The sequence below is a fragment of the Sitodiplosis mosellana genome, unplaced genomic scaffold (assembly GCF_009176505.1).
Source record: "Sitodiplosis mosellana isolate CC-2019 unplaced genomic scaffold, AAFC_SMos_1.0 Smas_scaffold_6226, whole genome shotgun sequence".
In the NCBI taxonomy this organism is placed as follows: Eukaryota; Metazoa; Arthropoda; class Insecta; order Diptera; family Cecidomyiidae; genus Sitodiplosis; species Sitodiplosis mosellana.
Genome location: NW_022601467.1, coordinates 10,821,032 through 10,844,113, shown reverse-complemented (window position 1 = coordinate 10,844,113; position 23,082 = coordinate 10,821,032). Strand labels below are relative to the sequence as shown.

The 23,082-nt window shown below is 35.8% G+C and overlaps 1 protein-coding gene and 1 long non-coding RNA gene across 2 annotated transcripts; both read left to right on the top strand.

Annotated features, from left to right (window-relative positions):
- Positions 1 to 1,874: 1,874 nt before the first annotated feature.
- LOC129577925 (uncharacterized) lies at positions 1,875 to 4,346 on the top strand. The gene is made up of 3 exons (XR_008689059.1): positions 1,875 to 2,322; positions 2,386 to 2,785; positions 2,929 to 4,346. It is a non-coding gene; the product is annotated as an uncharacterized LOC129577925 (long non-coding RNA).
- A 471-nt stretch (positions 4,347 to 4,817) lies between these two features.
- Positions 4,818 to 19,938, top strand: LOC129577922 (probable myosin light chain kinase DDB_G0284661). Its single transcript, XM_055465770.1, has 8 exons — positions 4,818 to 6,746; positions 11,353 to 11,535; positions 12,208 to 12,449; positions 12,619 to 12,888; positions 17,386 to 17,608; positions 17,793 to 18,006; positions 18,244 to 19,109; positions 19,223 to 19,938. Exons 1-8 carry the CDS (start codon positions 6,701 to 6,703, stop codon positions 19,645 to 19,647), a joined length of 2,469 nt encoding a protein of 822 aa, XP_055321745.1. The 5' UTR covers positions 4,818 to 6,700; the 3' UTR covers positions 19,648 to 19,938.
- Positions 19,939 to 23,082: the final 3,144 nt, after the last annotated feature.

Sequence of the window (23,082 nt, the reverse complement as noted above, 5' to 3'; positions counted from 1 at the left end):
TTCTTTATCTCTCGCTCTCTGCCAACGATTTGCTTGCATCGTTTCAAATGAATGCAAAAAAAAACGACGAATATAAGATGAAGAGAGAAAAATATAAAAACAAGAGGAGAAAAAAAAATTGATGGAAAAACTCGTTTTGGTAGTTGATTTTTGCTGCTTACTGCTACGTTGTTACTGAAATAAATTTTCTTCAGTTTTCGACTTTGTTTTGACTTTATTTCATCTTAACGTGTGTGTGTTTTTTTTTCTCTCTCTCTCACCGTTGTTCTCTTCCACCGAGTCTATCTCTCTACATTTCATTCAGGTCGGTTGGTTTGTTGCTGGCGTTCTCATCATTGTGTTACATTTAACCCGAGAAGATAATGATATCCATGCAGTGGAATTGGCTGTGTAATCAAAAAAGTCGCATAAATTGAAACACACGCAAATGTAATGAGCAGCAAGTTGCCAATCATCGTTTCTAAATTGAATTTAATTTGTAGGAAAATTTCTCTCGTCGTAATGCACACAGCATACACTCACTGAATGTGCTCGCAGCACACAAAATAATAAAAGATGCAGCAGAAAATGCAACAACAAAAAAAAACAACACAGCAACACCACCACTGAACAAAATAAAATTTGAAATAGAAGGCTTCGACCGGCGCAAAGCCCACATTAGAGATCACTCGATCATAGTAAACATGTGTGCCACCGCATAATTGTTAATCATATTTATGTAAGTGCATTTAGATTCACGTATGCCGAATGGCCACAGCAAAAACGACCAAGAAGAAATAACAGCAGCAACGGCAGCAGCAAAATCACACGAAAAAAAATATACGCAGCAAATAGAAATGTATAGAAACGATAAAGAACAATATGGCAAAATGGTTGATGAGTGGCCGACAACTATTTAAAAAGCAAGTAATAGAAACATATAAAATCTCGTTCCGATGTGTTGAACAAACACATTTTTTTTCTGTTGCTGTGGTGATTGTTGTTGCTACACTTCGCTCGTGGCGAGCCACTCAGTCCAGCGCTCGATTCGACTGGTCGCTCGCAAATTTGTCGATTGGGAAAATTGCGAGATAGAATGCCGAACAATGTACTTGTGAGTGTCACACTGTGTTTGGTCATGTCATTTAATTGTGATAATCAAATGCAAACCTCAAGAATTATCTGTTTCAATGTATGATGATACATTGTATGCATCAATTATATCATCTTCCAAACAAACGACCAAGACTATATATACATCACAGGCGGTTGTTGTTTCTGCCGTCAACTATGCTGTTGTCACCGTTGCCGTTGCCGTTGCTGTGTTGTCATAGCTATTGCCTCTGCCTCAAAATATGGAAATGAATGCGAATGAATAAGAGTGAAAAGCTGAATTAAAAAAAAACTGAGGCCACCGAATTTCCGACTAAAAAACATTTCCAAATAGTAAGCACGGCGAATGGAAACGCGACTATGAACACGGCTCGGAATTCTTGAATCCCATGTGAAACAATCGAAAAAAAAGAGCTAAAATAAAAGAAACAAACGAAAATTATAAAAATGGGTATTAATAAGAATTAAGTAGCAATGCGATGATACATGGCTGAATTCTTCTACGCAGTCAAGAGGACACGTAGCCAGCCTGTTGTGCACGTTCGCGTTCCCAGAATGTAGTACTCATTCTTTCCTCACACACTCTCTTTCCTCTCCCTCTCTCTCTCTCCCTCTCTCTCTCTCTCTCTCTCTCTCTCTCTCTATATATATATATATATACATACATAGTATATACATTTATATGCAACGCGTTGATATGATGCGTGTATATTCTCATTGAATCTTAAAATAAAATAACGCGCAATAGTTGAAATAAAATGAAGAGCCGACTAACCAAACCGAAAAAATAGCATTTTATCGTCATGACCGTCGTTGAGAGCTCGCAGCGCGCACACACACACCGTGTGTTTCAAATTATTGCCGAAAAGTAAAAGCAAGGGAACAGCAACAACACCAAAGAATTTACACTAAACACGCTGCTCGCATGTCAACAGGGTTAGATGCTTAGAACACTTTGTCTAATCTACGGTGCAAGGGGCTAAGCATTCACATTGGTAAAATATAGAAATTGGTGTCCATTTGTTTTCGACTGAGGAGAAGAAAAAAAACTGCGATGATTTTGCTTTCCATTCAACTCAATAAAAACTAATTTCCGATACGGTGCTGGGTAGAAACATGCGGGTATGCATTCATTCTTCAATTGGACAGTAACAATCACAATGAACAAGATGAAAAAAAAAATATTGCCAAGAAATTTTCGTTCAATATACTATTCGTATGAAAAACTCAGTAGGATATTCGCATTGTTACCGCTGTCAAAGGTAAGATTTTTTCAATTCAATTCCATTTCAGAACAATAGGCGAGTCGAAAAAAAACCATTCCATCTAGCTATATGCGTCATAACTGTTAAAACCATTGAAACGCAACTCAAGAACAATGCCGTGTGCATAAGTTAGGTGCATCATCCCCTCGCTGAACTGGTAGACTATACTTGATGTCGAGAACGACGACGACGGTAATGATGACAAGAACAACAACAACAACAACAAGAAAACTAAAGGAAGCTGATAATTCATTCGCTCTTTCTTTTCAACTATTTGAATAATTATTCCTATTTTGGTTTAGATATTTCTTTTCATTTTATTCGATTATTGTCATTCCAATTTTCGCACAGCCAATCCATTATGTATAGCACACAACATTGAACAAACAAACTATTCGAGGGATACCTGCAAACATGACTCAAACAATGTAATTCATTTGTATTTTGATTATTTATGAGTGTATGTGTGTTCATTTATATATTTATGTCTGTGTATCGATGATACTCACTAAGCCATTACTTGCTATTAGTGCCATCCATCAGCAATAAATCCGTTGCTTCATTCAAACAGATGAGCGTTCAAAAAATTTTCCATGACGCAACTTTTGTAATTACAATGCATTGGAAAGCTGTGACTAAGGAAGAACACAGAAACACAGAGAGTGAGGTACACGAAAGAAAAAGTGAAAAAAAAGAACGAAAGAACTACTCGACGGCGAAAAAAACTGAAGAACACAGGCATTAAAATTGAAATAAGGGAAGAAAATATAAATACACATAGACGATTGCACTGGCACGGAACACAATGAGGAGTGCTAGTGTATCAGAATGTTGGTGACACACAGAAAGTCAGGTTTTAAGCGAATGTGTGAGCGAGATACAGCTAAAATGGTATAAGGTATGAGACAAGGGACGAGACGATGACGACGACGGGCAAACAGCAACAACAAAAAATGATATTCGTGGAGAGAGGGAGAGAGAGAGAGAGAGAGCGACCGAACGAAAGAGCAGAGTGCGGAGTGCGGTCTGTCTAAAATACAAGAAAAGGAAGAACATTAAGAATGTATCGGATGGCTTGAGCTGGGTAGCTTACATGATTCGCTTCATGTATCTTCCCGTCTTGCAGAACCATGCTCCTTGCATATGAACAACAGCCGTTTTCTGTTTTTGTTATTGTTTTGGTTTTGTGTGTTTTTCCTCTCTTTTGAGCGCTCGTTCGTCACTGTACCATCAAAAATCCACAGCCAAAATTTATACATATATTGGACCGACTCTATGCATCTCTCTCTTTTTTTCCTGCTTTTATTCACACAGCTCACTTCATTTCGGTCTCGCATTGTGTCTGAATATGTTTTTGTTCTTGCTTGAATGGTTTTTCGTATGGATTTGATGTGTTGCTTGCCACTGTATTGTTGAATACAGTATACGAATTCGATACTCCGAATACGAATCGGAGAAAACGTCGTTGTGGAACGAATACGAATGAACGAACGAACACAGATGGGAATGCACAGCACATATAGACGTGCACAATTACCTAAAAATCAATCATCAGTGTGTTGATATTTAAAATGCGCATTGTTGCAGCTGCCTACGTGACTACGGGTACGAAAGCTATGCTACTATGTGAATAGAAGCGAGAAACGAAACCAAACGAAACGAACAAGGGAAAAAAAAGCAGCAGCAACAACAACAGCGCGATGACAACAAAAATAATAATATATAAAATATCGTGTTAAAAAAGAAACAAATTTACAGAATAAAATTCTGTTTTTTGATGTGTGCAATTCAATCGTACGAATGAACAGAGAAGAAAGAAGAAAAAACCATGCCAAAAAGCTAAACAGACGAAAATGACACACAAAAAATAATGCTACAAAATTATTATTTGCTTCGCATGTCGATTCAATTTTGTCACTTTATCTTCTACAGTTTGACCACATATATTGTGTGTGTTTTGTTTTTGTTTTTTTTTTTTCGTCAGTTTAGCCAATTTTTTCCATTGTGTTTGCGTTCTGCCTGTTGGCTTCGAATGCTTGCCATTCACGATTTGACGTGTTATCGTTAAATCATGCTAAAATGAAACATAAAAATAAGGTTTTTTTCCCTTTAAAATCAGAATTTATTACAATTATGTCTTTCTACACACATGAACATACGTAGCGATAGCCCTAATATAATACGCAAAAATTTTGCTGTTGTTGTTGCTATGCCTTTTCGTATTTGCAAATGTATATGAGCAAATCGTCCGATTCACAAGCACAATTGCACGCAATCGAATGGCTGGATTGCAAACACACAGTCTGGCTCTGTGTGTTGTGTACTTGTAAACACAAGCATACCGAAACGTACACATCAATCAATGTGTGGTGCTGTCGATGTACACTGTTTTCTCTCTCTCTCTCTCTCTCTCTCTCTCTGTGTGTCTCTCTCGCTCTCTCTTTCGTTACCTCTTGGTACCGCACATACATACACACAAACACACATACACGCACACAGCTGTAGCATCTCTTGTCATGCCTCATACACTGTCACTACTGTTACTGAAAACACACGCATACACACAATCGCACAGCTGAAACGCGCTGCTTCGAAAAATGGCGATTCGAAATCATTTCTATCGTGAGTTTGTCAGTCGGAATACAACCATTGTAGGGATCGAATGTAAACTATGGAGCGGTAGCTAAATCTGATGAAATTTATCGGCCTTTGTCCGCTATTTTAGGGATTCTTTTTTTTAACATCATTTTTCAAACAAAAAAGAATAAAATAATAAAAAAAAAAATATATGTAAATATATTACACAACATATTTGTAACAAGTTTTTGCGCTATAAATGCTATAACACAACAAAAGTCGGTAAATATATTTCAACAGTAAAACTACAAGTATCAAAACCAAAATTTGTTTCTTCAACATCAAGTTTCATGCGACATATTTCGATTCACATGAAGAAAAATTTGTCCACCCGAAGTAAAAAACCAAAATCTGTTTAATTCAAACACCATATCCAGTGATGACAGTTTCTTTTTTGTAATTCAAACAAATTAATTAATAATCAAAAGTAATAATAAATTGTGTGTTGTTAAAATTTCTATCTAAAAAAATTAAATGATTTTTTTAAAATAAAATCAAAGAGTCAAACCACACACACACACACACACGTCTATCGATTCGACAACATTACGTGTGAAACATCAACAACAAATTAAAGCTATTTTTCCGACTTGAATAAAAATTTAATTCCGGTTGATAAAATTCTAAATGATTGTTTTCATACCAAAATTTAAATCGTGTTAATAATAAATGTTTCAAGCGTCATTTCGCTAATAATCTCATCAGAATAAAAGTTTGCACGCAAATCAAAGTAAAAAAAAAGTGGATTGTGGATTGTCATCAGTAGCAGAATTGTCAACCAAATTTATTCCGATAAATTCAAGAGGCCGTCATTTTTCTACGTGTGAAAAATAGTGTAATTTTTCCGTGTGCATCTTCAACTCGTTAAATGCGAAATCAATCGACATTTATATTCTCACGAGCAAATCATCGGCAATACAAAGCGCAAATCTTCTTCAATTTAAAAGCGGCATTCATCATCAGAATAGATCCAATTCCTTTTTGATTTACTGAACCAGCGTAGCGAGGACGAGAGAAAGTCAAAAAGCAAGAGAAAATTTCATTTGTTTCTGTTCTATTTTCGGGAATGTACGAGCAGTAAGAGACATAGATCCTGACTGAATCTGATTCAATGGTTGAAATTTGAAAGGAAGCACACTAGCAAGACACCAAGAATAAAATACCAGCACTTTTTTTGGGGGGAACAGGAACCGAAACCGTAAACGTGAAACGCGCAACACATTTGGGAAGTTGTTGAAAATTGAAACTTGAAAAAGAGCCATATTGACACAGGCGCGATTGACAAGCAACAAAACACAACTCAACAAAAATATTTTGTTTCTTTGGACTATCGTTGCTGTGCACCACAGATCGCTAATAGATCACAGACATACATCATCCCCGAGGGAGTTAGAGACACAGTGTGTGAGAATAGAAAGGGGTCAGCATCAACATAATAACGCCATTTGGAAGCTAATCATCAAATCCGTTGTTTTTTTTTTAATTAATTGCGGCAAAAACACGGTGCAGAAGCCAAAACGTCATACCATTTCAACATAGAGATATATAAAATATACACAGAAGAAAAGTATATCGGAGCCAACTACTTGAAAAGCGGAAATCGAAATACTATTGAACCGATCCGAACCGACCCGAACCGACCAAACCAACCAAACCAAGCCAACTAGACTGTATTTTCATTACGATTTTTCTCTTTTTGTACAAAAATGGTGAAACAAATTCTCGAAGAAAATCCAAATGACGCGAATTCGAGTAAGTGTTACGCTCTTGTTTTTTTTTCCCTTCTATATTCTCCCAATCGAATACTCTCGAACAATCTATGTATACAAATCTATAGCTATGTATATGGAATGAGAAAAAAAGACGCAGCAGAAACAATATATGATTTTTGAGTTTAGGCATATTTAATTAGGCATTAGATCTCTTTGTGTGCAGAGAGTTGTGAGAGTGAGATAGTCAGTTTAGAGACTGCATAGTTGCTAGTATGGTGTAGATAAAATACCAAATAGATATTTTATGATCAATTATTAGTCAACGATGTGTCGACAGAGTCTCCGTACGAATGTGGTTGATTTGAGTGGATGTCACTGATGTCACTAATGTCACAAATAAAGAACAAGTACTCATATTATATGGTTTTTTTTTGGTCTTTATTCCAAAAATGTTGGAATTGACTGAAGAAGAAGAAAAACAACACCATGAATGAGGAAAAAATATGGTAAAAATTGAATAAAAGAGTTTGAGCGAGTGAGCAAGCGAGTGAGAGAAAGAGAAAGAAAAAAAAACGTAAGCCCAATACATAAATGCATCGAATGTGAAACAACTACAGCCACTCTCTACAGGCAGCACACAGATTTGGGTACGCAACACCAAAACAGAAAGTACAATGTAAATGCATACATCATTTTGGAAAACATATGTAGCCGAGGCACCAATACTATGGCAAAAGAATTTTAAAGATGCAACGCGCTTACGCGTTCACATATTTTCTTTTCCTCATCGTGCGACGCGAGCATGTATGTGCGTGTCGTTGTCGGTGTCTATACACGATAGATTTTGCTTCTGTGTATTACGTAGATATTTTAGTTTTTTTTTCTTTCTTTCGCATAGTGGTTATTATGAAGTTGCTCTGCATACAAAGTGAATTTTACACAAATCTGTACGAAAATGGATTTAATTTGTTGTGCATTCGTCATACAATGTACAACAACAACAACAAAAAACTCTTAATTCCTGACTATAGGCTGGTCGCTCAAGCGACGTCCAACGATAACCATGAACGTTCAACTCGAAAAATTGTAACGAACAGACAAAGCAGACGAACAAACGAATGAAAAAAAAACAACAACACCACTGTCTCAAATGAACAGGCTATTGAGGCTTACGCTCACATCGACACCATACACACAAATACACACACATCGACGAAGAGAGTGGCGTACGTGAATTGCCGCATATAAACATAATTTTGAGGCTATATATGTATATATACAACAAAAATCATACGGTTTTTGTTGTTTTTCATTTTCTTCGATCAGATGGGAGTAATATTTTGATTAGGCCTTGGTGCTATGCTATGATGTGCTGTGTGTATTTTTGTGAAACGTTCGGTTTGTGTTTGTGCTACACATGGGCAGAGAGAGAGAGAGAGAGAGAACTCGATGTGATTGTTATTGAGCGAGTCAACTTGAATTGCCAGCCCATGATTGTGTATGCATTTTGATATTAATTTCGTGTGTATTGCGTCGTTATAAAATGATTGTATGCGTCGCGTCGGTGTTCAACTCTACATGATTTTCTGTCTTCGTTATATGTGGGTTTTTTCTGGCTGTTAATCTCTTTTTTTCAATATTTATTTCGTTGGGCCTGTTTTTTTATATTCTCTTGCTGTCTCGCTCTTGCTCTCGGTCTAATAGATTTTCAAAGCGAACGTATTTTAATTACTTTTGTGTATCAAGCCCAGGCTTTGTGATGCAAAATGCACGGGTTTACACTTATACGATACGAGCGATAAATAGTGAGCAAACATGCATTTTTTCCTACCATTTCTTCGTTCGCGATTATGATGTGGCTGTTGTGAACATAATCTGAATGTGTTCAGTTTTTTTTTACTTCTTCATACGTATACGTATATTCGATTCGTCTTTGTGTTTTCTTCTTTTCGAATTAAGAAGAAGAAAAAAAAACATTTATAATAAAAGAAAAAAACATTTTCTGGTTTGTTGTGTGTTAGAAAATGCACATGCACTAGAAGCCAGAGCCAAAGTGTGATGATGGCTGGCAAAACTGGTTCAGATAAATGAGTTTAAGATGCTCTGTAGCCGATGTGTTGGTCTCGGTTCTCGCTCTCTCTCTCTCTCTCTCTTTGTCTCTCTCACGTGAGCTCTTTTTCTGGCACACTCGGCGAGTCTCTGTCTTGTTTGCTCGCTCTCTTGTCTCGTCTCTCTTAAAGAGTTGACGAATTACGATCGATGCAGATGAAAATTAAAATTGTGACACTATGCGAGGTTGGCTTTTGTACAAAATAAGAAACACCATGTTGATGCTGTTGCTACTGTTGCTGCAGCTGCGACGAAATGACGAAATTAAATATTGATTCATCGAGCACCGAATGCAAATAAGCCGAAGACTAGTTTGAATTCATATTTAAAAATAATAATGTGTCATGAGTGCACTCGGTTTTGTTCTTTGCTCTGCTTGCGTGTGCAATTCCCTCATTGTTTTTCTGTTCTGTGCGACCTCTGATCGTTTGTTAAATGAATGCAATTAACAATGTCTTTTATTTTCCATGTTTAATTAAAAATAATGGCACGCAAATCGATTCTGCACTTGTCGATGCAGAAATACGCTTTCACACAATCTTCATTATGTACTTTCTTTATACTCTTTTTCCAATCACATGTTGCCAAAAATTGAATTGAAGAAAAACAAACCAGTTCAGAAGAAAAAAAAAACCATACACACAACACAAATATCGATCTCGCAGAAATGAGATCGCAGAAGCCAGTTGACTAACGCGAGAGATAGACAGACAAACAATCATACACGATCACATTCAGTTTAAATTAACACTCTAATGCATACAACCGCCTCTAGACGGGCAACAGTTGAATGCCTATAGAACGTAAACCGTACATCGGATCATACTGCTTCAAAGAGAATTTTTATTTGTCAATGTTTTTTTCTTTATTTTTGTCTTTGGGAATATTTGTCTATGTAGTCTAATTGTAAAGTTATAAACAAAAATGTGTGCAAAAACAAAAATTTGACAAAATAAATTATTTGGACCACACGTTAGACACATTTTTGACGCTTTTAAACAATGGATTTGATTGTTCTCTGATTTATGTCAATCACATTTCCTGACTAAACCATGAGGAATCCAGGATTATGAATATTTTTTAAGTATCTATGGTCAAAAATCAACCAAGTACCAGTACTTCTAGCCCTGGGAAAAATTAATGCATTGGAGGGTTAAGCTGGCAATATGGCATTAATCTAAAAAGCATTTAAATTTATAGTTTAGCTCATTATCGGAAATTATATGAATTAATTAATATTTATGCGCACTGAAAAGCAGAACAATACACATTTATCTTATATATTTCTCTTAGTTTGTGTGTTTTTCTCTTCATTCTCTCTATTTCTCTTCGTCGATTGTGCGAGCGATCTTGCGATTGCTGTCACTATCACGCACACGCATATATACGTCGTAATAGCAGGCAAGCAAGCAAGCAGTTCAGCTTAGTTTGGCTCAGCTTACATTTTTATAATTCTGAATTTGACGACGACGATGACTTCAACGACAAAACGCAAACAAGAAGAGAGCACAGAAAAAGCAAAAAACAAACAAACATGCAAAATAGTTGATAATATGTATGTAATTACAACTGCAAATAGGCCACGCCCGTATTCTCACACAAATCCATTTGCACACAGCGTTGAATAAAAGCAAAGCAAAGCAAAGGCAAATACAAGAATGGCATAAAAAACCGAGAGCAAAGAGATAAATAACGATTGAGAATTAATTTAAAGGTAAAAATGCCAAAAAAAAACTTAGAATTATTGAATATATTAGGCAGCGTGGAAAGAAACACGTTTTTCAAATCTCTCGCAATTTGAGGTTCGATTTTCAAACAAGATTCGTTTCACGTCTCACTCGATCGAAACATGGGCATATGAATTTGGCAGGCATTTATGGCATCGATGAAACGCGCAAATTAAACCACTCTCCGGTGCTCTTTTTCCCACTCCAACTGGCTCGAGGTGCTTTTGTTTCTATCTATATTTCGCCCTCACTTACGCATGTCTTCAATTTACTTTCGAGCCACAACATCATCGGCATATTTCACACATTATAGTATTGCGATCGCGCGTTATAATTCCACGCGAACACCATTCACACAAACAATGTGCTCGATGTGTCTTTTCGAGAGTTTTGAAATAAAAACAAAACGAAACGATATGAAATGAAGAGAAAAATAAAAACAAAATAGAAACCAAACTGGAAATGCTCACTGCGAAAAATGCTCTGGATGAAAAAGAAGAAGAAGTTGAGAAAAAAAAAACATTATCGGAAAGAATTAAAAATAAAATTTATAGAGAGAAAAAAAGCCCAACTGAAATATGAAATACGTCTAAATTTAAGCAAGTCGCTATCAAAGCTTATTTATAAATAAGGCCAAATCAGAGCAGGAAATATTGCGTCGTAGCATTCTTAGATTAAAAGCCCATTGAATCATATGATTTTATTTTAAAAAAATTTCTCTTTAAACATATTTATATATATATAATACCCCATAAATGCGTGACTAAATGTCAATTGAATTAATTCTATTAATTTTTGACCATGTTACAGCTTCGCACAATGAAATTTCACGCTATTCGAGTGAAGAAATTTCAGGGAATGAGTCGAATGAAGTAACATCTATGACGGAGTCAGAACGACATGCCGAAATCAATCGCCAGAAGGAGGAGATGAAGATCAAACGTCGCAAAAAGAAGCGTACAAGCTCATCAATGCAATCATCTACATTCAAAGGTAAACTATTAATAAAAAATTGTGTTCAATTTTCGTTTGTGATTTTACGCACTGAATCGAATGAACAGGAGGAAATGTGTGTCGCATAAGACACACGCTTTAAATAGCCCGATCCAATTGATTGTCCGAGATCGCAGCAATCATTCAGCAAATCTAATAAACTTGGCTATGAAAGGATACAACATGAAAATTCACACATGCAAATAAATAAGCATTGTTGTCACAAACCATCGTGCTTCGAGCAAAAACGCCGTTTTCCTCGAAGTCGTCGATGCATGCTCGTTCTCTGTCTGTCTGTCAGGTTATGTCGAGAAATTTCAGCTTGTATCAGCACACTTTTTTCTTTTTCTCAAACGTATACTAGATTCTATGGCGATGAACTTTAGTTTGAACCAAAAAAAAGGAACTAACGCGGATTTTTCTTGGAAATATGTATATTTATATTTCACGGATTGACGTGCAAGCACGTGTAACACGAATATTTGTTCACGTATTCATGTGGCGATCATGGGCGTCCATACACTCGTACGACAGCCTAAATGATTGCGCATCAATACAGAAACTAGACCAATTTGTCGCATTTCACCCAGTTTTTTTTTCCACACACGTTTCAACGATTTAATTTCTTAATTTGTTTCTTCTTCTTTTTTTCTTCTCGTTTCGCGTGCACAGAACTGTACAAGCTAACTGGTGATATTTTGGGAGAAGGTGCATATGCTTCCGTTCAAACATGTGTAAATATTTATACAGATTTGGAATATGCCGTGAAAATTATTGACAAGATTCCAGGCCATGCTCGTGCCCGTGTTTTTCGCGAAGTGGAAACATTCCACCATTGCCAAGGACATCCCGGCATTTTGCAATTGATCGAATTCTTCGAGGATGAAGATAAATTCTATCTAGTTTTTGAGAAGGTACGTGTATTCACACAGTATTACTATCGCTTGATTTATGACTGGTGTTTTTTCCCCATGTTTTTTTCTTCTTTGATCACAACAAAATGTTGTTCCCATGTTTTCTTCTGTCACAGTCCATTTCTTGCTGTATTCTTATTGAGTTTTTCTTATTTTATGGTATATACAGATCAACGGGGGTCCTCTGCTAACGCGAATCCAAGAGCATGTACGCTTTTCGGAGCACGAGGCAGCTCAAATAATCAAGGAGATTGCATCGGGTCTAGACTTTCTGCATAAGAAGGGAATTGCTCATCGTGATTTGAAACCGGAAAATATTCTGTGTGTCTCAAAGGAAAAATTGTGTCCAATTAAAATATGTGATTTTGATCTGGGATCTGGCATCAACTTTACCACGGAATTGTCATCACCGTCAGCCACACCGCTACTCTTAACACCGGTAAGTACCAAAGTGTAGTTCGTTTATTGAACAAACAAGCAGAAAAAAAAACAAATAAAAATCGATTCCATTTGGCTGTAACCTCATTTTGCCGACAATAAAACACCGAACGGCATGCTTCATTTTGCCAATTTTCAAAGTGAAACACACACACAATCCATTTCCATTTGTGTTCGGGTAATTTTTATTGCTTTCGTTGCCATTTTTTCAAAGTTGGTCAAATGTAAACTGGTCTCGGGCAAAGAGACAAAGAAAACAAACATACAAACGAAAGAAATGAAAAAAAAAACCAACAAGCAGGAATGTCACTAAAAATAATATTGTCGAAAGTGCGGCATATGCTCCTGAATTGCGTTCGCGCAGAGAGTGTGATGTGAAAGTAGATAAATCGAAAGAAAACTGAAATCATAAGAATAATGAAATAAACAGAATGAAAAAAGAAGAAGGATGGCATAAACAAATATGCATGCATAATGTGTGTACTTCATCAATTGAAATGCCGACAGCTGTTACAGTTGTTACTCTGTTTTTTTTTTACAAAACTACGACGACGACGATGATGATAAATAAATAATAAATGAGTCAATTTAATAGCGCGACCACCGAAATGCAACGCATTGTCGAACGCCACTATAGAAGTGAAGAAAAAAAAAAACAACCACAACAACGACGACGATACACAATAACAAAACTGAAATGACAAGGAGGGCTTAACAGCTTAGAACTTAGGGCAGTTTGCTTAAATTAGAAATTGAACAAACAAAAACCAGCAAAAAGAATCAAAGAGTCAGAAAAAATCGCTATAGGGAAAAAATCGCATTCAAAAGGAATCGAATGGAAATAGTAGCAAAAAATAATAATAATAACACAGAAAAAAAAGTGGTGTTAGGCAAAAAGCGGCCGGAAACCGATAGAAAATGAATGCAAATGAATTTCAAATTTTGCATTGTGATGATTTCCTATTGTTTTCTATTTGCTTCTTACGCGAGCCAACTCGCAAGCAGATGTCGACTACGATTGTGCTTCTTTTTTTTCTTGTGCCATTCATGAGTGACAAATGAAAAAATAAATTCCAAGTTCGATGGCATACAAAAAAAAAATGTACTGATACTTGTTATTAACAACATATGAACGAAATAACAAAACTATAAATTCACAATAATAAGTTAATTTCATTCAAATTTTTGTGTTTTGTGCAAGCAAAACAGAACCAACAACAAAGCAGCAGCGGCAAAAAATATGGAGATGAACAAAAAGTGAAAAGAAAGGAAACGAAGAAGTTGGGAATAAAATAAAATTCGCAAAAGTGAAATAGAATATTTGCATGTCCTTGGGAATGGCAATCATAGTCACGGGCGTCAATCACATTCGGAAACCGATCACACATTAATAAAGATAGAGAAATATCGGTTCAGATGATACTGCCACGTTGAATTGAACCGAATACCAGAGCAAAATGTTTTGTTCATGTTATTGTTTTTTCGGTGTGTGATATCACGATCTTATGTTAGACATTCACTTTATATTCATATCAATTGGCCTCAAAAAATTCAACTTAATTGACCGAGTTGATGTTGGGAATGTTGAACGAAAAAAAAGAGGAACGAGCGGCCGCATCATCATCAACATTTGTATCAGCGGCAATATACCTAGTACATATTGAGAGAGAGAGAGAGAGAGAGAGAGAGAGAGAGAGTATGTGTGTGTGTGTATGGAAAGCACAAAAAACACGTGGTTCACAATTTACGCAGTAGAAAATTTCGCGCAGATATCGCGGTTTGTTGATATAGCTGACTCGGTCTGTCTCACAGTCGCTCCGTATGTGGCACAACCGATTATATAATTCTCTATTTCTCATGTGTCATGCAAGAGTTCAGGCATGCGCGCTGTCGTCTTCAAATATGAATTTTAAATAAACTTTTACCATTCACAAATACACTTCGCCGTGCTGCCTTGCCAATGTTCTTTTATTCTCTCTCTCTCTATATTCTTCCTATTTTGATTTCTTTTTCCTTCTTCTTCTTCTTCTTCTTCATGTTTTTTGCAAATGAATCGACGCAAATCCATGAAGTAGTAAAACGGCCGTCAATTACGACGTTCAATGAACGAAACAAATAGATTTGGGGGATTTTAGATACCTTTTTCTGGTTTGCGATAACATTCAACACTCCATAAATATTGCCGCCGCCGCCGCCGAAAACTTATGCGTATGTGTTATTCTGGGTACAATTCAATCCATTTCGTTTTCAATCGATTGTAGTTGTTGTAGCAACAGAAGCAGCAGCAGCTTCTACCGCTGATCATGTACGTTGTTGGATACTACGCATTATAATTCGTGGTGTATTTCAATCAATGTATGTTTTGCAAATGTTGTTATTCGTCTTCTGTTCATATGGTGAAAACGAGTTGGATGAAAAGAGCAAAGCCGCTAACAAAATCCCCATTCTAATGCCGGCATTTCAATTTTTTTTATGTAACATTGTTGCGATTCACATGATTCCCTTTTCCCCTCAACAATTGCGTCTTTCGCAAAGTCAAACAATTCGTTTGCGAGTAATAATGCCTGCTGGCTGGCTTGTTCGCCAACTTGTACGATTCTTGCCAATTCTTTCTTTCTTGTTCTGTTTTTTTTTCGCCATTATGACATAATACAATTAGGGAATAAAAAGTGAAAACTATGAAGAAGTAACACACAAATAAAACGAGCAACAACAACAGCGACAACAACAACGAGAACGACATCAAGAGAGACGGGCAACACAGCAGTTCCAGCAATTAACACTAGCACACAAAAATTCTTTCGAGAGGAGTAATCTAGTGTTACGCGATATATTATGGCCAAACCACGAATAGCTTTGTTGGCTCTTATTCACATTCTTTGCGCCTCGTGCCTCCCCAACGTTCTACGTTGCCTCTCTCTCTCTCTCTCTCTCTCTCTCTATTCTCACTTATCTTATTTATACGAACTGCGCAATTTTCTTTTCTTCAACTATTTGCCGCTGTCGCACGTTTTGTTTTTTCTCTTCCGCTTATTTCACTTCTTGATTGTTGAGCAGACGGCATGGAGTGTGTGTGTATGTATGTATGTATGTATGTTTTTTTATGGATTTGTCGTGCAATAAACATTTCGTTCTCGCATATAGGCTTTCAAGAGCATGCGGATAAATTTGCCATAAAGTTAAAACGCCGACCATTCTTCTATCTACTGCGTTTTAACAACGAAAAAATTGCTACGCATATCGGTACCTATGATCGACTTAGACTTTAACAATAGCGCCTTCATTCTAAAACAACATTTTTCATTACGAATTGAAATAGAACCCTTTCTTCTTCATATTCTCTCTGTGTGTGTGTTTTCTCTCTCTCCCTCCCTCTCTCGCTCTTCATTCTGTTGCTATTTTTATAGCACACAACATGAAACGGCCCAATGATTAATTACACCGAATTCAATTGATTATTTCTGATTTATCAGAAAATTAATTCCGTTTTTGCGCACTATACTATTGCGGAACCACGCGATGACGACCAATGACCACTCATCGCCCAATGATAGTGAAATCGCTTGGCTGATATTCAATCCATATGCACATATACACATGGACGCACATGCACGTACTCGAAATATATTGCGATCTAATGGAGACATGAACAACAGAAAAACAAAGTATCTATTTTACGAGCTTAGAACTAAACGCACATAAATTTTTGTTTATTATTTTCAAGGTTATCACATCAAGTGATAAGTGATAATCGCAGACAAGTTCAAAACCAATATCAACAAAATGTTGTGGAAAAACAACCCAATTACATATACAAACCCAGACACACAATTTCTCTCTATCTGACTAATGAAAAAAAAAACAGTTTGCGAAGGGATTAGCTTCATAATGAAAATTGGCACACACAAAATTGAAACAATTTGCCAAATGAGGCTCATGAATAATTCCGAAAATTTGCTAAAAATAAAAGCCATCAATTAAAATTCAATTGAAAATTCATAGCGAACATTTGGAAATGGATTATTCTCGTAATATATGCATTTCATCTGATTGAACATTTAACTGGGTACTGTGTGTATTGTTGCGATTGAAACAAAAATACATGTAGCAGAGGAATAAAAAATGTCACTTAGTTAAATCAAAATACAATGTTTTTTCGCTGAATTCATCATTTGCCTTTTCATAATCGGAGTCGTTGTCATAAACCATCCAAATTTGTAACATAGTCCAAATTGTAACAATTGAACAAATAGACTAATTTTCTGCAAAACTTTGAAAGGTAACTGTTGTTTTTTATATCATATTTGAGAAAAAACTTCCGATATGAATATATGACCTATTTGTATTTTTTCAGAAAAATGGTTTATTTTAAGACTATGTTACAGTTAGAACTATGTTACAATTTGGATGGTTTACGATATCTGATTTTGTGTGCGTTATTAATGGTTTTGTGTTTGTCACTCTCTTTTTTCCCATTGCAATTGTCTTGATCTCATAGGTCGGCAGTGCCGAGTTCATGGCACCAGAAGTAGTGACGCTGTTTGAAGGTGAAGCCAATTATTATGATAAGCGGTGCGATCTATGGTCATTGGGAGTCATAGCCTACATCCTACTCTGTGGCTATCCTCCATTTTCGGGTAACTGTGAAGAAGACTGTGGTTGGAATCGTGGCGAGAATTGCACCAATTGCCAAAAATTACTGTTCGAATCAATTCAAGAAGGTGAGTGTACATTACTGGTTCGCTACGAGGCTGATGCAATCACAGCCAACTGTTTCGCCACGCCGAATAAATTGATTAACTGGATTTTTGTGTGTTCTGCGTTTTTTTCCCTCTTTTTTTTTTTACATACGCGCAAAAAAAAAACAAATCAACAACGACGACGACAAAAAAAACACGAAAACAGGTCGATTCAGTTTTCCAGATAGTGAATGGGCGGACGTAAGCAACGAGGCAAAAGATTTGATAAGAGGCCTTCTGGTAAAGAATGCCCCAAAACGATTGAGCGCTGAAGCTGTGCTACAACATCCTTGGATCAAAATGGCTGAAAGTGGAAATGCCGATAAAGTTGACATGGAGCGACGACATCGGGCATTGAAAACACCGGGTATTATTAGACGGTAAGCAACTACGGTTAAATTTATACATGATACGGATTTCAAATGAGTTGTCATTGGATGACTCACCACACTCGCTCACCGACTGTCACATGATTCAACACGTTTTAATCATGTGATTATTTATCATTATCCTGCATTTCCATTCCAAATTGGATTTTTACCTAATCTAGTATTAATTTATTCCGTTTATTTGTGTTTTTTTTTCTTTTCGTTCTTGTTTCGATATTATGCAAACAGTAACCAATCGGCACGTGAACTGAGTCACTTTGCCGAATCTGCAATGGCTGTGAAACGTGTAATAATGCAGCATTTTTCAATGAAATACGATTACATGAACAAAGAACGTCCGAACATTTACCATCCATCTCGAGCCGGTGTTCGTGCCGAACCATCGATGAACGGTGGTGGTGGTGGCGGTGGCACTCGATCAAACAGCAATGATGACGGCGACGATGTAACGTTGCACAATTCAAGTGAATCCACTCCACCAGCTGACGACAATCAATTGGTTGATTCGGTGAATGACGACGATGACGATAACCGCACCGAAATTTATAACATCAACCATGATGACGGATGCAACGACGATGAGGTGTTCAATGATGGTGTCGAACGACGACAGAGACGATTGTCTGATTTGGATTCGGAACTGAGCTCGAGAAAGTTGCCAGCGGCCGCAACAAAAAAGCAAATGCCTTCCATTGAAGAGCAACTGAATGACGCTGTGCGCTCATTGAACGAACATCAACAGATGCAAACGAATGCAATGGCCAATCGTCGCTCCCAGACCGCACTAAAAATGTACGCTACATCGAACGGCCTAGGTAGTATTATAGAAAAGTTATCTGTGGATGATTCCGAAACAACAAATACTTCTCCGATTGTTGAGTCTCCATTCAAAAAACCGCAAGTGATAGTGAAAAATTCTGGTCTCGATGCGAACGCCAAGAATGTGCCATCGTCGAATATTCGTCACGAGATCCAGGATAGTCATGCGCAACAGAAAAATCCCATGGCTATTAATACGCGTAACAATATTCGACCCGAAGAAAATTGGCGTTATCGCAGCAACAGCAATTCCTTGGAGAACAAGCAGCCAACAAGTGAGTTTGTCGCTTTCCTTCCTGTCTTTTTCTTTCCTTCTCTTATCAAACTTGTATCGATCATGATTTTCGACACCGATATTCAACGTGCACATTTCCATTTCTTCTCGCAGGGAATATGCCAACGATGGGTTTCAAAACTTATCGTAATTTTACGAATAATTATGTGAATTCATCGAACATCGATAGAGCCGCAGCTCTGTACCATCACCATGCGGCCAACAATAACAACAGCAACAACAACATAAATAATAATAATAACAGCATCAATAACAGCAACGGCTATCGCAAGATGCAGCCGTATCAGCGATATCAGAACGAGCACTATGCGTTTGGTAAGGGCAAAGGGTACGAATCTTCACAAAACACTGGCATCAACTGGCGCAACGAATGTCGGCACACCATCGACTATGATGAAGATTCGGACCTAAACATTGGCCTATCGCCACCAAGTGAGTCAATGCTATTGCAACGACGCATTTTGCGACGATCCGATATCGCCATCCGGAGTCCTCCGCCGCAAACCGCAAGCGGTTAATGAGTATTCGGGCTCCCAGAACATCTTATTATTTTTTTTTATTTTTTTTTTCATTGGCTCATAAACTTTTCTTCTTTAACTTGTAATAGAAGCAAGTGGTAATTGTAATGTTACTCTTGTTTTTAAACATTCAGTGAATGTGTCATTCACAAAACAATTTGATGAAGATTCTCTTTTTTTTGTTTTTTTTTTCATCTTTTCTTTTCCCTTTAACCAAGTCCAATCTAAATCGATAGTTATGCTTCAAAAACAAAAAACAAATCAATTAAATGTTACTTGAATCAGTGAAAAGAATATTTTTTAAAAATTTCTTGTAGAATTTTTTTTAGAAAACAAAAAATTTGATATTTAAGTTGAACTAAGAGAAACAACAGCAACAACAACAACAAGAAAAAAATAACGCTAAAATAACAAAAAAAATCCATACAAAAAAATCCTTAGAGATGATGCTATAAATTAAGCAATACGATCGACTGAAATTCTAACAAAACATAAGCATTTTTATAGAGGAAAAAAAATTAAACTCTTTTGCGTAATCAAAAAAACAAAAAATAATGAGAAAAAAATTGGCAAGAAAAGAAAACCAACAAAAAAAAAATCAACAAAAAAAAACAAAAATAGTAAACATAAAATGCAAGGGAGATAATAACAACGAGAGGATACATTTAACCAATAGATATTATATTTAATACTTTTGAATTTGAGAGCAATGTAACAGTTAGAGCCCCTCTCTCGCTCCCATATGGTACTGGCTTCCATTACTTAAAAACATTGAGAGAAAAAAAACCAACAACCCAAAAAAAAACCAAACGAAAGAAAGAAAAATAATTCTGGAACGAAAAAAAAAAAAAAAACAACACTGAGCGAAACTTCATACAGAAGGTCATTGAATGGAAAATTGAAATAAAAACGAATTATAAAACAAAATCTAGTTTGTGAACGAAAAAGAAAAGAATAAAAGGAAAATAAAATAAAAATGAAGCAAAACAAAAGTGAGTCGAAAACAGACCACAAAAATACAATTTCTAGAGACGAATGTATCGATCTTGAGATAAAAAGCAAGCTGATGTATTTGATCAACTTGCAAATAATTTGTAAGCCAAGTGTCTTTCATTTAGTTTCGTTCAAGATATGTATGTAATTCCAATCCTCAAATTTCCATTTATACACATTTTCGAGACTCTCAGATGTTTCCATGAATTCCCTCATGTTCGCATGTTGTGTGTGTTTTTTTCCACACATATTTCTCTATATGTGGGATAAAAAAAATTCCTCAGAGCGCCGAAAATGGTTCTATTTCCATTGAATGTTTGTCGTGCAAACAAACACACATTGCCTTGTGCACATCTCAATACGATAGAGTCGTTGTTTTTTTAAGTACAGAATTATTATTTTTCGGATGGCGAAGACAGCCCAAATCAAATGAAATTGAAAAGGAAGAAAAAAAAACACAATTTTTTTTTTGTCATTGGAACGCAAAAAATCGAAAACAAAAAAAAAGAGTGAAAAGAATAAGAAAACAAATTAATGATAAACAAAAAGAAAAGAATAAAAGGAGTGAATACGTTTGATAAATTAAAATTTTAGAAACAAAGAAATAAAAAAAAGAGAATGTTTTCTAATGTGAACGACTGCATAGCATAAAAATAATGGAAAAAAAATTAGTCATTAAAAGAAAAGAATCATTATTGTTATGTTTAAAGGTTTTTTTTTCTTCAATAAGCCTTGTCTTTTTTTACTATACCTATTTGTACAAATTTGCGAGAAAAAGAAAAGAAAAGGAAAGCGACAACGAATCGCGAGACAATTTGATATGCGAGTTTAAGAAGGAATGAACGACAGAAAGCCAGAGCACACACAAACACACTCACACACATACCACAAAAAACATAAACACACACACACACTCGAATAACAACTAATTTGTATTTCAAGAGTCGAGAATTTAAGTAACAAAAAAGGATATATATATATATATAAAAATATAACATAAAAATTTATCGCTCTACACACAAAATAAATGAGTCAAACATCATAAATGATCAATTAGAAGAATTGATTGGCGGTTGAAACAGAAGAAAATTTAACACAAAACGAACGAACGAACGAAGAAGAAGAAGAAAAAGAATGAAATTCACCATTAGATTTTTATTGATAGCGTGCAGTAATTTGTTTGCAATACTGTCTGATTTTCGCAATTCTCCGGATGATTGAAAGACAAAAAGAAGCAAACAACATCCAAATTTGTGTGCGGTTGAATCTTAATTTTGGTGTTTTTTCTTTTCTCTCTATCTCGCTCATTTGGTTTTGTGTGTGAAAATGGCCAAAATTAAGATTCATTTCAGAGAATTTGCATTTATTAGTAGTATTCCACGACAAATTGAGCAGAAGATACTGAGGCAGAAGCAGATGAAGAAGATGATGAAAGAAGAAAACAAACCAAAATGAATTAAAATTCAATCAAGCGTGAAGGACATTTCATTTTACTCTCTTTCTTTAATAAACAAAACAAAACAAAAAATCAACCGCGAAGCATTTATACGTTCGAATCTATTAAGTGTTGATTGATTCAGGGAATTTAAAAAACAAATATAAAAAATAAATAATAATAATAATGCAAACAAGTTAATAGCAAACGAATCACGAATAATTGAATTAGTATTTCAGATAATATATATATGCTTTCTATTGATAGACGCAATCAGTGGTTTTTTTTTTAAAAGAAGAAGAAGAATTGAGAGTGAATCAAAGCCATTGTTTAACAGCGTTGATAGTTTCGTTTTGCAAGCAAACCAAACCCAAAATCTTTTCTCGTCTTTCGTGAAATACAAACGCGTTTTAACCAATTTAATTTGGCTTTGAAATCAATCTATTTTGCCAAACATTTCTCAAATGGGCTATAAACGTCATACAAATGAATCCAAATCCGTTTCATAGCACCAAATCCAGCAGCAACAACAAAAACAGTAGATCGAATGATTGAAAAATTTTGCAAGATTTTTCTCCGCTGATAGTAACAACAACAAAAATAATATAAAAAGAATGTATACACTCATTTCCACATTTAAAATTCATTGTGATAATTTGTAATTAAAAGAAAAATGATAAAGAAAAAAAAGAAGAGCGAAGATTGAAGGAGGAGATGAAATTGTTAACTTTCGAATAGAAAAACATGGAGAAAACGAATAAAAAAAGAGAGAAAAAATCTTCGTTTGTGGTATAAATGTACAAACACATACCGATAAAATACGTAGTACTTGCGGCGAGTGGCATTTTGCATGTCCACTTTCCAACAACAATTTTTGTACAATATTTGCAATTCAATCAATTTGGATTTATTTTATTTCCGAATGGATGCGTGTAAAACGAAGGCGTGTTTTTATTTTTGGTCTTTATTTCTTTTCTCAATGCACTCATTTCAAGAGGCATCAAAAC